The sequence below is a fragment of the Etheostoma cragini genome, chromosome 17 (assembly GCF_013103735.1).
Source record: "Etheostoma cragini isolate CJK2018 chromosome 17, CSU_Ecrag_1.0, whole genome shotgun sequence".
In the NCBI taxonomy this organism is placed as follows: Eukaryota; Metazoa; Chordata; class Actinopteri; order Perciformes; family Percidae; genus Etheostoma; species Etheostoma cragini.
The window spans coordinates 7,944,977-7,958,300 of record NC_048423.1 but is presented as its reverse complement, the minus strand read 5'-3'; the positions used below and the strand labels follow the sequence as shown (position 1 = coordinate 7,958,300).

At 40.3% G+C, this 13,324-nt stretch overlaps 1 protein-coding gene across 31 annotated transcripts in view; it reads left to right on the top strand.

Moving 5' to 3' along the window:
- Nucleotides 1-13,324, top strand: part of ank3a (ankyrin 3a) — a 124,912-nt gene that overhangs the window by 74,055 nt on the left and 37,533 nt on the right. For 18 of the 31 annotated variants that reach the window (XR_004660198.1, XM_034898714.1, XM_034898723.1 and 15 more), the window contains 14 exons: nucleotides 25-222; nucleotides 945-1,043; nucleotides 1,198-1,296; nucleotides 1,419-1,517; nucleotides 1,615-1,812; nucleotides 3,530-3,631; nucleotides 5,746-5,844; nucleotides 7,087-7,284; nucleotides 7,443-7,541; nucleotides 8,088-8,186; nucleotides 8,440-8,538; nucleotides 8,670-8,765; nucleotides 11,277-11,349; nucleotides 11,565-11,621. Coding sequence is in view for 30 of the 31 variants with exons in the window: in XM_034898714.1 (XP_034754605.1) it covers nucleotides 25-222; nucleotides 945-1,043; nucleotides 1,198-1,296; nucleotides 1,419-1,517; nucleotides 1,615-1,812; nucleotides 3,530-3,631; nucleotides 5,746-5,844; nucleotides 7,087-7,284; nucleotides 7,443-7,541; nucleotides 8,088-8,186; nucleotides 8,440-8,538; nucleotides 8,670-8,765; nucleotides 11,277-11,349; nucleotides 11,565-11,621 (1,615 nt within the window). In the remaining variant the exon portion in view is untranslated. Of the gene's footprint in view, nucleotides 1-24; nucleotides 223-944; nucleotides 1,044-1,197; nucleotides 1,297-1,418; nucleotides 1,518-1,614; nucleotides 1,813-3,529; nucleotides 3,632-5,745; nucleotides 5,845-7,086; nucleotides 7,285-7,442; nucleotides 7,542-8,087; nucleotides 8,187-8,439; nucleotides 8,539-8,669; nucleotides 8,766-11,276; nucleotides 11,350-11,564; nucleotides 11,622-12,928; nucleotides 13,212-13,324 lie in introns of those variants that run through there. The other 13 variants (XM_034898711.1, XM_034898713.1, XM_034898710.1 and 10 more) reach the window with 7 other exon arrangements.

The window sequence follows — 13,324 nt, the reverse complement described above, 5'->3', positions numbered from 1 at the left end:
TTCCCTCTCTCCCCCTCACTGTAGAACGGGCTATCACCGCTTCACATGGCCACCCAGGGGGACCACCTGAACTGCGTCCAGCTCCTGCTCCAGCATGACGTGCCGGTGGATGACGTCACCAACGACTACCTGACGGCGCTGCACGTTGCTGCCCACTGTGGTCACTACAAGGTGGCCAAGCTCATCGTGGACAAGAAGGCTAACCCGAATGCCAAGGCTCTGGTAGGGATGAAGGGGTGGACAGGGAGGGAGGGATGGGGGTAGCTGAAAGTGAAAAGTATTGGACAAAAATTGGAAAAGGATAAATGTATCATATAACTTTATTTACCATGAGAGCAGGTCTAGGAGTGACCTTACCAAACAGCAGCAGCAAAGAAACATACCATAGATCACAAATTAACTACATCAACTGTATAAAGAGAATAATAAAGGGCCAATCTGAATGTTAATCACACCGATAATATTTAAAGGGAGATACTACACAATACATATTGTACACACTAGTCTAATAGTGATATTGTCAGTTGCTAATAGCTATACGACACTTGTTTTGTGTTGATGTTAATGTTTCTATTACATTCAGTGTGTCCTACAAAATGTTATGCCTTTCATAAAGATTAGTGGAATAATGACTAAAATTTATAAAAGAAATCTGCAAACAAAATGTTATTTTACAATTGCATTATGCGATAAAAATCATGGTTTAAGAAGTAATATCGGAATTGCGAGAGAAAAGGTTTCTTGTCACCCTTGTGGTTTGCCACTGACATTTTCTTTACCAACTCTTTACTTCCTGGCATATAGTTTGCTTTCTCTCATCAGCCAAATAATTGCAGTCCCAGATTGAATTCTTAAGACTGTGAAGTACCCTTACTCTCCTATGTTGATGATACTAGATTGTGGGCTTTACACTGAGTTTTTATTTTCTTTCTTTCTGTGTGCAGAATGGTTTCACTCCGCTTCATATTGCCTGCAAGAAGAACAGAGTCAAAGTGATGGAGCTGTTGCTAAAACATGGAGCGTCGATCCAGGCTGTTACTGAGGTACTAAGCACTCTTTTCTGCCTGACTGTACCTTTTGACACAGACACCAGAAGTGGTTTCATTAAACTGCTCTGACTATTCTGAGCTCTACCATATTATACAATGTAGCTTGCTTTAATAGTGTTTGTCTTTGTTTGGACTTGTTTGTCTGCAGTCTGGCCTGACACCCATCCATGTGGCAGCCTTCATGGGCCATGAAAACATAGTTCATGCACTGACACAGCACGGAGCATCACCCAATACGACCAATGTAGTGAGTGAATAATGTATAATGCCCTGGTACATCAAAAACATCAAATTTCTGTTCAGTGTTTAAATCCCACATAACTGTAAATGAAAAGCTCCCATTGACAACCATTTATGTATGCCTACCAGCGAGGAGAGACATCTCTCCACATGGCAGCCAGAGCAGGCCAGGCAGACGTCGTCCGATACTTGCTCAAAAATGGAGCCAAGGTGGAGACCAAGTCCAAGGTTAGAACACTGACCCCCATTATCAATCACTGCGCCTGGGTGAACAAAAAACAATGAGAAAATACTGGGCCAAAAGTCACTTTCTCCTTCTTCCTAGGATGACCAGACAGCGTTGCACATCTCCAGTCGTCTGGGGAAAGTCGACATTGTCCAACAGCTGCTGCAGTGCGGCGCCTCTGCCAACGCTGCCACCACCTCAGGCTACACCCCCCTTCACCTGGCTGCCCGCGAAGGACACCAAGACGTTGCTGCCATACTGCTGGAGAATGGAGCCTCACTCTCCTCCTCAACTAAGGTGGGTCTGATGGGGGATCTTATTTCAGTGCATCAATTAATGGAGTTGAATGTCTTTATAACAGAACATTATTTCAGTACCATGTATCTCCACTAGTGGGCCCCTGTTTCTATTAGAACAAATACAAAAATGTACACAATGCTTTGACAGTGGAAATAAAGGACATACAAATCAATACACATATATATACACATCAAACCATCTCATAAACCTTGCCTTATCATATGTATTTTGTCAGAGTTTGTTTGTTGAAGATGTTCTGTTGTCACAACAAAATAATTTATAGTCCCAAGTTATAAGACCAATAACCCGTGCTTATAACCAGCCAACAAGACTCAAGCACGTTAAGTTTTGTCACATAGAGGAGTCACGTGCATTTTCCAATGTTCAAATTTAGGTCAGTGGGAGTATAAGTGTTGGCCCAGTAATTTAAGACAATACCTTTTACCTCAGGAGGGTCAACCATAGAAGGAGGATTTTGCCTGATGGTGGTTTCACATATGACTAATTGCACTGATCAAGGTCAAAAATAGATTTAGAATAGACTTAATGGAATTGGTTGGTGCATGTGTGATTGTATTTAATCCTCGGGGCTGTCTTTGAAGGTGGCCTCTGTCAGTGAAACAGATTAATGAAGGGTAAACCCCATGGTGCCAGTGCTCTCGCTCACACACACACACACACACACACACACACACACACAGCATCTTTGGGGACATCACCTGAGTCAGCTGTTCAACGAAATGATGTCACCCGCATCTGGGAACAGATAAAAGTGTGGGATAGAAACCATGAAGTGACCCACATGTGATGTTTATGAAACAAATGTATCGTTAAAGTGCCTACATTTTCAAACAATTTAAAACTAACCTTTCTATCCAGGAACCTGTCTTCTCTAAAAAGTATTTTACTGTATGAACTGTATGAATACTAACCAATCACACTAATGAGGTCATGTGTTTCAGAGCATGGAATGGGAATCTGTTAGAGTCCCACATTTCTCAGGAAAATATGACCTAATGTCTTTAAATATCTTCACATAGACACAGGACAGAAGCCAAAATTAACATGATCACATAATACAACAGCCATTTATACATCTGGAATACATGAGGAAATAAGGGCCATTGGCTTAGTTTCTCAGGGTATCACATACATTGTTGTTATAACTAAATTAGTCGAGGAGAAAATACTCCTTTAAAGGTTATCATCATAAGTTTCAATTAGGTGAATTTATTAGTTAAAGATCTATTTGAACTTAAAAACTTCACAATGTTGAACTTCTTCAACAGATATTTCACTTTGAGAATGCATTTGAAGGTCAAGTGTCAAATGTCATCCAAAGAAAAAAACATGTAAAAACAATGTAGCTAACAGACATTTTAATTGAACTAAATTGGCCTTGAATGACTTGAAAACACCACATTTTGTCAGTTTGAGTAAAAACTAAATCTTTCTTACAGTAAGTACACGTTTTTAGTTGTTCTGCTACAGACACGTTACATGTATACGTTTTTAAGTAGAAATGGATACTGAGCTTAATCATTCAGATGAGTAATGTGAGATACTATGTTGTTATGAAGAAGCGCTTGACCCCATGCCAGCGAGGACTGACCTAAAACAAAGCAAACTTCCTTCACTTCCTGTTTAAATACCCGTCTCTGTTCCTCTTTCTATCCTCTCCATATTTTGTTGATGTATTTTATTTAATGTTCAGCAGAAAGGGTTCAGTCCCCTGCACGTGGCAGCAAAGTACGGCAAGATGGAGGTGGCCAGTCTCCTCCTGCAGAAGAGAGCTGAGCCTGATGCTGCTGGAAAGGTGAGATGACTAAAAAAAGAGCAGAGGACCCGTGCACAACACACTCGATCCTCATCTTGACAACACAATTTTAGGGTGTTTACAGATGTGTTGCTGCTGGAAAATATAAGCTGTCTAAAGAGGAAGGGCCTGGTACAGTAATGACTCACACATTGTGCAGGAGATGACTCCTACACAAAGCAAAGAAAAAATGAAGGCAACAGTGGTATAATCTCTAAATGCTTCAAAACTAGGAAGCTCTCGAAAACAGCCAATAGGAATGTTAACAGCTGTATGTAAAATACAACCTTATATAAAAAAGTACAAAACATCAAGAAAGAAAGCATGCATATGTAGTTTTTGAGTGATTTTAAAGCTTTGTAAGATAATTTGGAAATTAGTCAACTTTTCTGGTGGGATCTGGCCAGCAAATGTCCAAATTCAGGAAGTCCTTCAGATCCTGTGACCATCTATCTTCATCTTGGTGATCCTTGCCCTTGTCCAACCTGTCTCTTAGAGAATAAACAGTTGCACTGTATTCAAGCTGCAGTGTGACACAGGGGTGGTGGTGGTGGTGGTGGTGGTGGTGGGGGAGGTTGCATGAAGGAGCGGCAGGTTTAGGACTGTTCCCAGGATAATGCAGCCAACAGATGCTTGTCCTGTTACAAAAACCTTCTGGGTAGATTTGCTTTTACTCCCCTGATGATTCACTTATTCCACCTCCACATGTACCCTTGTACAAACGCATTTGTATACACACGCACACACGCAAACACACACATTGACACACTTCCTTAGCACAGGCCTACAGGCATTGATTATTGTGTTAGCTAGTTGTGTGTGTGTGTCTGTGCCACCATCTGAGAGCATTTAACATAATGGCAGTCAGGTATGGTAATGAGGCTTCCGCACTGCTGGGTGGTGTCGTGCTAAAATCAGTCCCATTTTAATACTAAAGTACTAAAATAGACTGAACACAAAGCAAAATCTGACTTTTATTGTAATGTAATTATACACATTTTCTTAAGAGATTAGAAGAAAGATAATAATTTATATGATTTCCTCATATTTTGACCAAAAATATCATTCTTACACTTTTCCAGGACAGTTGTTACAACACATCACAACAGCTCACGAGAGTACCAGGAAATATTCTGTTCACTTTTTCTGAGTAAATTCAAGTGTTTGTTAGATACCTGGAACATGTCAGTGACTCAGTGAGCATTGTGGGATAGATGTTGTTTACTGTGAGCATGGAATACTTTGGGCGTAGCTCAGACTGCACACACACACAAGCATTGTATTTTAGTGTCCTAAAACATGTCTGAAAGTGATCTTTCAACCAAAATGGTAACAACATGTTGCTACTTCTGCTGCTGCTAGCCCTCTAATACTGCTACTCATCCTACTACTGCTAACATGTGAATAATTCATTGTTGCCTTATTGCTGTCCAATAACAATAATCTATGCTTTGTTGACCAAAAATGAAGGATTAAAGGGAAACCAACAATTTTCCACACAAACAGTCTGTGTACAGTACTTGAGGACTTTATGCATTAAAAAAGTTGCATGAAGAGTTTTGTGACTCTAGAAAGAGCTGAGCAAAGTCTGATAAATTGCCTCAATCGGTCGGATAGATCTGAAGATCACATGTTTGAAAATGAAAAGGATCTGGGCGTGTGTAGTTAGAAAGAAGTGAGTTTACCAGACCTCTTTAGCCCGTTCTTCATCTCTGCTTAAAGCTAGCAGCTCAGGGCTACATGCTAAATCAGTAGCTCTGTACTGTCTTTTAGATGTTCCTTTATGGGCTGAAAAAGCTAAATAAACCATCTAAAAACAATTTGGGCAAAGTTGACATTTTGGAGATACATTTCATAGACCATTAAATACATGCTCCCCCTAGATTCTTCTTGCATGAAGTTATTTCTCTAAACTTAACTAAAATCTCCTGCACTAACTTTGCCATCAGTTTCATGTCCATGTCTTATCATGTCTTTACATTCAGTTGGTTGTGCATGTTCAGTGATCTTCTAACCGGGTGTTGCGTGTGTGTGTGTGTGTGTGTGTGTGTGTGTGTGTGTGTGTGTGTATGTGTGTGTGTGTGTGTGTGTGTGTGTGTGTGCGTGTGCTTCAGAGTGGGCTAACTCCACTGCATGTAGCCGCTCACTACGATAATCAAAGAGTGGCACTGCTGCTGCTGGATCAGGGAGCTTCTCCACACTCTGCCGCCAAGGTATCCACACAAACATGCATAAACACAAACACTACAGTTAATTTGCCTGGCATGGGCCTCAGTGCCTTAACAGACCATTAACAACGTGCTATATGTAATGTGAGAGAACCTAAAGCTCACCCATTTTCTCTCATTCCATCTTGTCTAGTTTTTGATGTTGTAAGTGAATATGTGGCTTTTTCACTGCTCTGCAATTCTGTCTTTATTATCACTCGACTGGCCAGAATTTAGCTCATACAGTCAGCATATTGGGCTCAGTGGTTTATTGGATGTTATATTTTCATATTTCTCATAAAACAAAACTTGAGAGTAAATGTGAATGGACTGGTGATGTGTTAAACATGTTGTAAATTACTTCAGAGTATGTCACTATTTTAATCCACCCACTCTTGTGAGGTCGGTTTAAGAGCTGTAAATTCAATGTTCCCAATAAAAAAAGCTATTTAGTAACTGCTCTTGTTGAAATGTCTGACAGACACAAACCAGCATGGTCAGTGACATATGTTCAAGTTGTGGTATCCTGCTAGGCTTTTGATAGTCTGTCAAAACCACAGAAAAAGTATGCGCAGAATGGCAGAACCGCCAACCAAAATATGGCAGGAAATGCCTGTTTTTGCCTTCACTGTCAACTGACATTCAAGGTATTGAATGTCTGCTGCAAGAGGAGACAAAAGCATTTATACCTAATGTGTTCTGTCTTTCCTGTTCTGTCTTTCCCTTTTCACTGGCTCGGTTTCCTGCTAGCTATCTCTCTCACTTATTCTGTATCTGTCTCTTCTTATTCCTTCCTCTCTACCACACTCCTAGTCTTTTCTCCCTGCCTCCCTTTCTCTCAGTTTTTCCCCTATAAATTGTGTTTAATTTGGCCAGGTGCTAAAGTGGGTGTGCTTGGTCTAATTTAAGGACTTTTGGAACGGGATCAATCTCTTTTCACTAGAGAAGCTGTCTTGAAGCGTTTTACACAGATGACAGAGTTGTGGGAGAAAACATGGTGCATGCATCATATGTAGTAAAGACGGGAGAATGTGAAATTGGGATTTAGACACATTAAATAAGTCTTGCTATAAACTAAAATTGAGGACAGTCTGGTAATAATGTATGACTTCAGTTGGAAGTTTCTGTGTTCAATTTAACAAAACACAATGAAAGTGGTGATTCTAGAAATATATGTGACTTTTCCCTTTTCCCTCGCTTCCCTCGTCCTTTTACTCACTCTCATTTAATCCCTTTTACCTGCTTCAGAATGGCTATACGCCACTCCACATCGCTGCCAAAAAGAACCAAATGGACATTGGGACCACACTGCTGGAGTACGGCGCCGACACCAATGCAGTGACCCGGCAAGGCATCAGCCCCATTCACCTGGCAGCGCAGGAGGGCAGTGTGGACCTGGTGTCACTGCTGCTGACCAAGAATGCTAATGTCAACATGTGCAATAAGGTGAAATCAGTGACGGAGCTACAATATGTTTGGTTACTAAAAGATAATACTGTGCATACACACATAAATGTGCACTGTAGTTTCCAGCATACTGTTCCCTTGTCTTATTATGTGCTCCCACCTTAATAAATGTGTTTGGGTGTGTCCTTTCCTTACAGAGCGGACTTACACCACTTCACTTAGCAGCTCAGGAGGACAAGGTCAATGTTGCAGAAGTCCTTCTTAACCATGGGGCTGATGTCAACCCACAAACAAAGGTAAAACTTTCTCACACAGCATAAAGATAAGGGTCTTTAAATCTCTTTTTGAAGTTAAGGTTTGATGCATACCTATTCATTTACATGCATCATTGACTTTTCCTGTGTAGTTGCAGTGTATTCATTTATTGCAGTATAAAAATACGCTCACACTCTCTCGGGCACACCTAAACGCACATTCGGCTGCAAGCATCTCAGGTGCTGCATAAATAAAAGATTGATACTTGAGCGGAAGGTGTTCATGTCTTTATGGATAAACCACACACTGCAGTAAACATACACACTTGCACATGACGCTGTTTCAAAGATATATTTACAATCAGAGATAGCATACTAAGAAGCCAAGGCAAATTAGTTGCTTCCATGTTAAACACAAGATTTCTTGAAGAACAATTTATAATTCTTGCAGTTCATTTTACATTAAAAGACAGTTTGTCCAGAAACTGTGACGTAAAAGATGAAGCTACCATCCAACATATGTCAGAGATATTTTCCTCCTCTTTTCATTACCTCACCCTTTCACGTTTGTGTCTTTCCTTCTTGCAGATGGGTTACACTCCACTGCACGTGGCTTGTCACTATGGTAACGCAAAGATGGTAAACTTTCTGCTGCAGAACCATGCTAGACTCAATGGCAAAACCAAGGTAAAAAAGCATGTTCACCCACACTAAACCCACATTCACAGTCTTGTATTTCTGTTTTTGTTTAGATTTCCCTTTAAATCCAACTTTATTCATACTATTTTGAAAAGTGTTTTTTTGTACTTTATGTATCTATTACATACACAAAAAAAATAATATTACACCATATTAAACTGACCAGAAAAGCACAATAGAGGCACAATATTTCTTCTTTTTCTCTGATTGTGTCTCTGTCTCTATCGCTGTTTCTGTCTAGAACGGGTACACTCCTCTACACCAAGCAGCTCAGCAGGGCCACACCCACATCGTCAACCTGCTGCTTCAGCACGGGGCCTCGGCCAACGAGCTCACCATGGTCAGTGCACAAACACACTTGCCCGACACACTCACACACACTCCAACAGAGCTTGATGAAATGCTGATTTCTCTTTTGTGTTTTCTGTGTGCCTCCTGTGAATAACTTCCTGTTGCTCTGTTGCTTGTCAGAATGGGAACACTGCCCTATCCATTGCCCGTCGTCTTGGATACATTTCTGTGGTGGACACTCTGAGGCCCATGACCGATGAAAACCTGACCACCATGGTGAGACACTGTGTTCCTGTCAATAGCATCTCATAGAAGAATAAATAAACCAGTATTAATCCCCAGAGGGGATGGTTATATGTGCACAATCTTTATAACATCAGCAATACATTTCAAGCTAATTTAAAGGAGAATTCCGGTTGATTTCAACACATAGCTCTGTTGTTGCTGATAGTAGAGAGAAAAACTAACCAATCAGTGCTGCCCACACCTTGTTATCTTCCTGCTAGAGTAAGCACCCAACAGCCTTAAACAGGGCAAGTTTTAAATGTGTTTTTAGCCTCTTAGCATGTTGAAAATGTCATTACAAGTGCCAAGCAATGGGTAGTTATTCCTTCTGAGTGAACACAGTGAATCTTACTGCTGTAGATGTGACAGAAATGCTTGAAAGTTTTAATAATTCAGCTCTATTTAGTTCCGGTGTTGACACTGTAAGGAGTGCTTCGGGGCCATCTACAAACTACACAGAAATACAGACAAGGGATACAAACATATTTTCAAAAATAAGCATATGATTATTTTTTTTAAGTAAGTGCTGTAGTAAAACTAGCAGGAGACAAGTTTTAGGTCTGGTAAGTTTGGAGACACTACCTTATTTAATCAATAAATTATTAGCCTACATATTTTAGTTTTATCTCTTTTCTGTGTTGTAGTTTGTAGACGGCCCCTAAACACTCTAACTGCAGTGTCAACACTGGAACTAAACACAGCTGAATTAACACAACTTTCATGCATTTCTTTCAAATCTGGACTTGACTGGAATTCTCCTTTAAGTCTTAAAACTCATGAATATTTTCTATAAATTAGAAAAAGGTTGAATACAAGAGCCCGGCCAAAAGAATAAATGTGTGACAATACTTATTATTGAAAAGTTGTATTTCATCTTTTTTTTTTTTTTTGGTACCCAGAGAATATGAGACAGTATAAAATCCTTTTAAAAGTGAGAATTCAGCATGCTCTGTTTTGCATGTTTTAGCATGTTAACAAATCTCATTCTTTGTATAGAACAATCTTTGTTAATTGATTTACCATTTTTCAGGCAGACATTTCTTTTTATAAATTCTGTTAACTGTTGAAACTAGCTTGAGAAAAGTTATCCATTTCATGACCACAAAAAAGCATCGAAATCAGGAGCTACAACGTAAGTGATGATTAAAAACTTGGACAATGTGAGATAAATGGTTATAAATGGTTATAAATGGTAAGTTTTGGTGGACGTTACATTATGTTTGCTATAACTTGAGATATGCTTTAGACAATAGTCTGAAGTACTTGTTGCCATTGGACTAAAACATGTAAAATCACACGTGTTTCTTATTGAGCAGCTGTGTTAAACTGAGATGTCTGACCATCTCCTCTCCCAAATTAAAACGCGGCATCAGCCAGCAGCATACTGTAAGTGGAGTCAGTGTGTGAATCCTGCAAATCAGCCAGCAACTCAGTGAGTTGCACTGTGAAGTTGTCCTGATTAAGAGTTAGAGAGAGAGAGAGGGCTTAGATTGGAGCTTAAGGTTTCTCCTCAAATAGCTCAGCTCACTAACAGTGATCTGATCCACGCACGTGTCTTGGAGAAAGTTGGGGAAGGAGACAGAGGAGGAAGTTGGAAAGAAAGAGAGGCAGTAGGGTGATGGAGAGGTGACAGGAGTGAGGGGGCGGACAGAGAGGACACAGGATTCCGCGCAATCAGCAGCAAAGTGCATCAGTCATAACTGTCTTTATGTATGGTGAAGTAACAAAAAGATCAAGGTCTTTTCCTTACACCTTTGTCTGATTGATCTATTGTTCACTGTGCAGAGGATTCTGCTGTTTAATGTCTCAATTGAACCTACATCTGCTGTCTGTTGGACCTTTGCTGGTCAGTTATGGGGGGTAACATGGCCTTCAAACACACAGTATCATTACTTCTTACTGTGACAGGGTCCACGGCTAAGATTCAGTTTAATTTCCATATTAGGAAACATGTGTGAAGGTCTCACTTTTGTTGGAATGTAACTTGTCATGAACTGACTACAGTTGTCTCTAAAATATTTAGAATTGCAGGTGATATAACACTTTCAAAATTGTTATGAGTACTGACAGTGTACTCAAATGATCAAAAAATCTAGATCAATTAGCAGATCTGTAGGTCCAGTGAGACATAATTGGACAGTTCCGCTTCCAACCTGTAGGGGGACCAAAGCGAAACAGTTCTCTAATGTTGCTTTAAAGTTTCAGGGATATGTCCAGAGTACAGATTGGTATTGTGGCTGTAAGCAATTTGCTCCCAGCTTCACCTTCTCTCCGTCAAAGCCCAAAAGAACCCAGGTTACACAGGTGGAGCAAACAAATATATCACTTCCGCTCAAACCGTCATGACAACGCCCACCACCTACAATATCAGCGGATAACACAATAATAAATGAGACAACAAACAACATAATGTTGCTCCTACAATTGGATTTAGCAAAATAATTTATTTTTGTCAAAACTGATGTGCTAAGTTGTCCATTTTTTTTTTCTTCACATTTACAGAGTGCCTCAGAAAAACACAAAATCAATGTCCCAGAAACCATGAATGAGTTCCTCGACATGTCCGACGATGAAGGTATGTGACGAATGCTCAAATTTTCACCTCCTTCTTCTCATTTTCAGCCATTGAGTACTAAAATTAAATTTATGTATACTTGCAAACTGTTGCTTTGACTGGATTTTGATAAAGTAATAGCAATACACTGCATGATTCCTGTACACGGTGTGCTATGTGATGTCACTCTCATTAACATGTGCATGTTTCACTGTATGTGTGTCCAAATCATACAGTCCGGGCCAATGTGCCAGAAATTCTCAATGAGGAGTCTTTCTCAGATGTTGATGAAGGTATTTGCCTCCAGCTTGCCTCCACTGTTCTGTTGTTTGTTTCCCTTTAATATAGAGTACTTTAACAGAATTCAACTGTCTTGTTGAAGAGCTAACCATCAAGCCCTTGCTGTACTACTTTTTAGCTTTGCTGTTCAGCATTTTCAATAGAAAGTCTCCAGGCGAAATAACAACTTAATCAACAGCCAAAGCACACACACTTTCCACTAATGTAGTACTAAGTAATAGTAATAGTAAGTGGTAACCCTCACATGGCCAAAAAGCATTGCCAGGTTTATGGAACAAGTCACATTGTTTCAGGTTGCCTATTTTGTTTTGGAACCACAGAGTCAACAGGCCTGTAAAATTGATGAGCTTGTTCATCGTCTGTTGCTTAGGGACAGTCGGGGGTGTGGAGTTTCTATGTCAGCTGATACAGCTAGATTCAATAAGTTACGTACACACATATCAGGTAATAGAGGCTGAGCTTGCACAGTAGCTATATGATGAAGATCCTCATTGGTAAATCTATGATTCAGGGTGTTATAGCTACCACGCAGGAATTGTAAATAAAGTGCTCCACATAAACTGTTTATACTGTGTGCATAATTCATCAGCATTGTTCTTGTGTGTGTGTGTATGTGTGTGTGTGTGAGTGGGAGAAAGAGAGAAGGAAGGCGTTAGAGGAAGTAGTCCCTGTTTAATCCTATATGGGTGGAAGTCAATCCTATTAAGCCATAGGTGTGAGGGACACAACTGGTCTCTGGTTTGTTTGTTTGTGTGTGTGTGTGTGTGTGTGTGTGTGTGTGTCATTTAATGCTTTGTGTACAGTATAGCCACTAATTTTACCATATTCCTTAACTCCTGGTTGTGCTCTGCTGTCATCACAGTGTAGAGTATTCCCATAATCCCTATAGCACTGGCCCTAGAGGATATTATTACTACAGTTGGTCTAATAGTTAACTGCCAAACACCTCTTGCATCATCACTCTAAATGTAGTTATTGTTCTGCAGACATTTGCCTTTGTGGGCAACATGCAGAATGAAGACTTGTTGCTCAATAATGTGAAAAAAGGCAAAATGATGGTGGTTATTTCATCATTTTTTAAGCCCCACTCCCAGTTTGAAATGCAGCCAACTGAGGTTCCCAAGCATTTGCTCGAACGACCTGTCAGCTGACTGTGCTCTCCACAGGGCGGGACACACTTTCAGTTCGGCTCCTGTTGACTCTCTTCAGCCGTGCTGTTGAGCCAAAGCGCGCATCTCTTGAAATCCAATGAGATGAGCTTTTTTGAGCCGTCTGTAGGAGAATTAGCCCAGGTGTGGCAGCACGGCTTTGACTTAGCCTACTATTTGCCCAGTGAGACGCAAAACTTAGTAGAGATCGAATTGGATTTGTAGTTGCGCACCAGAAACAAGTAAATTGGTCTGAGTGGAGTTAAGTGCGTGGGTTGAAGAGAGGGCAACATTTTTTCATCATCACGAATGTTGAATGGACTACTTGAAAGTCCTTACCTCTTGCTGGATTTACTTTTAATAGGGACGTTTTACGGAGCTTTAAAAAAATAGAAATAAGAAAAGCTGTGATCAATATGGCCGCGTTGGACAAAGGTAAGCCGGTATTTGGTATTTTGAAGGTTGCAATGTAAAAAAAAAAGAAAAAAAAAAAAAAAAAAGAGGATCGACCGATAACCGAAAGTGGGACAGTCATGTCATGGTGTGAG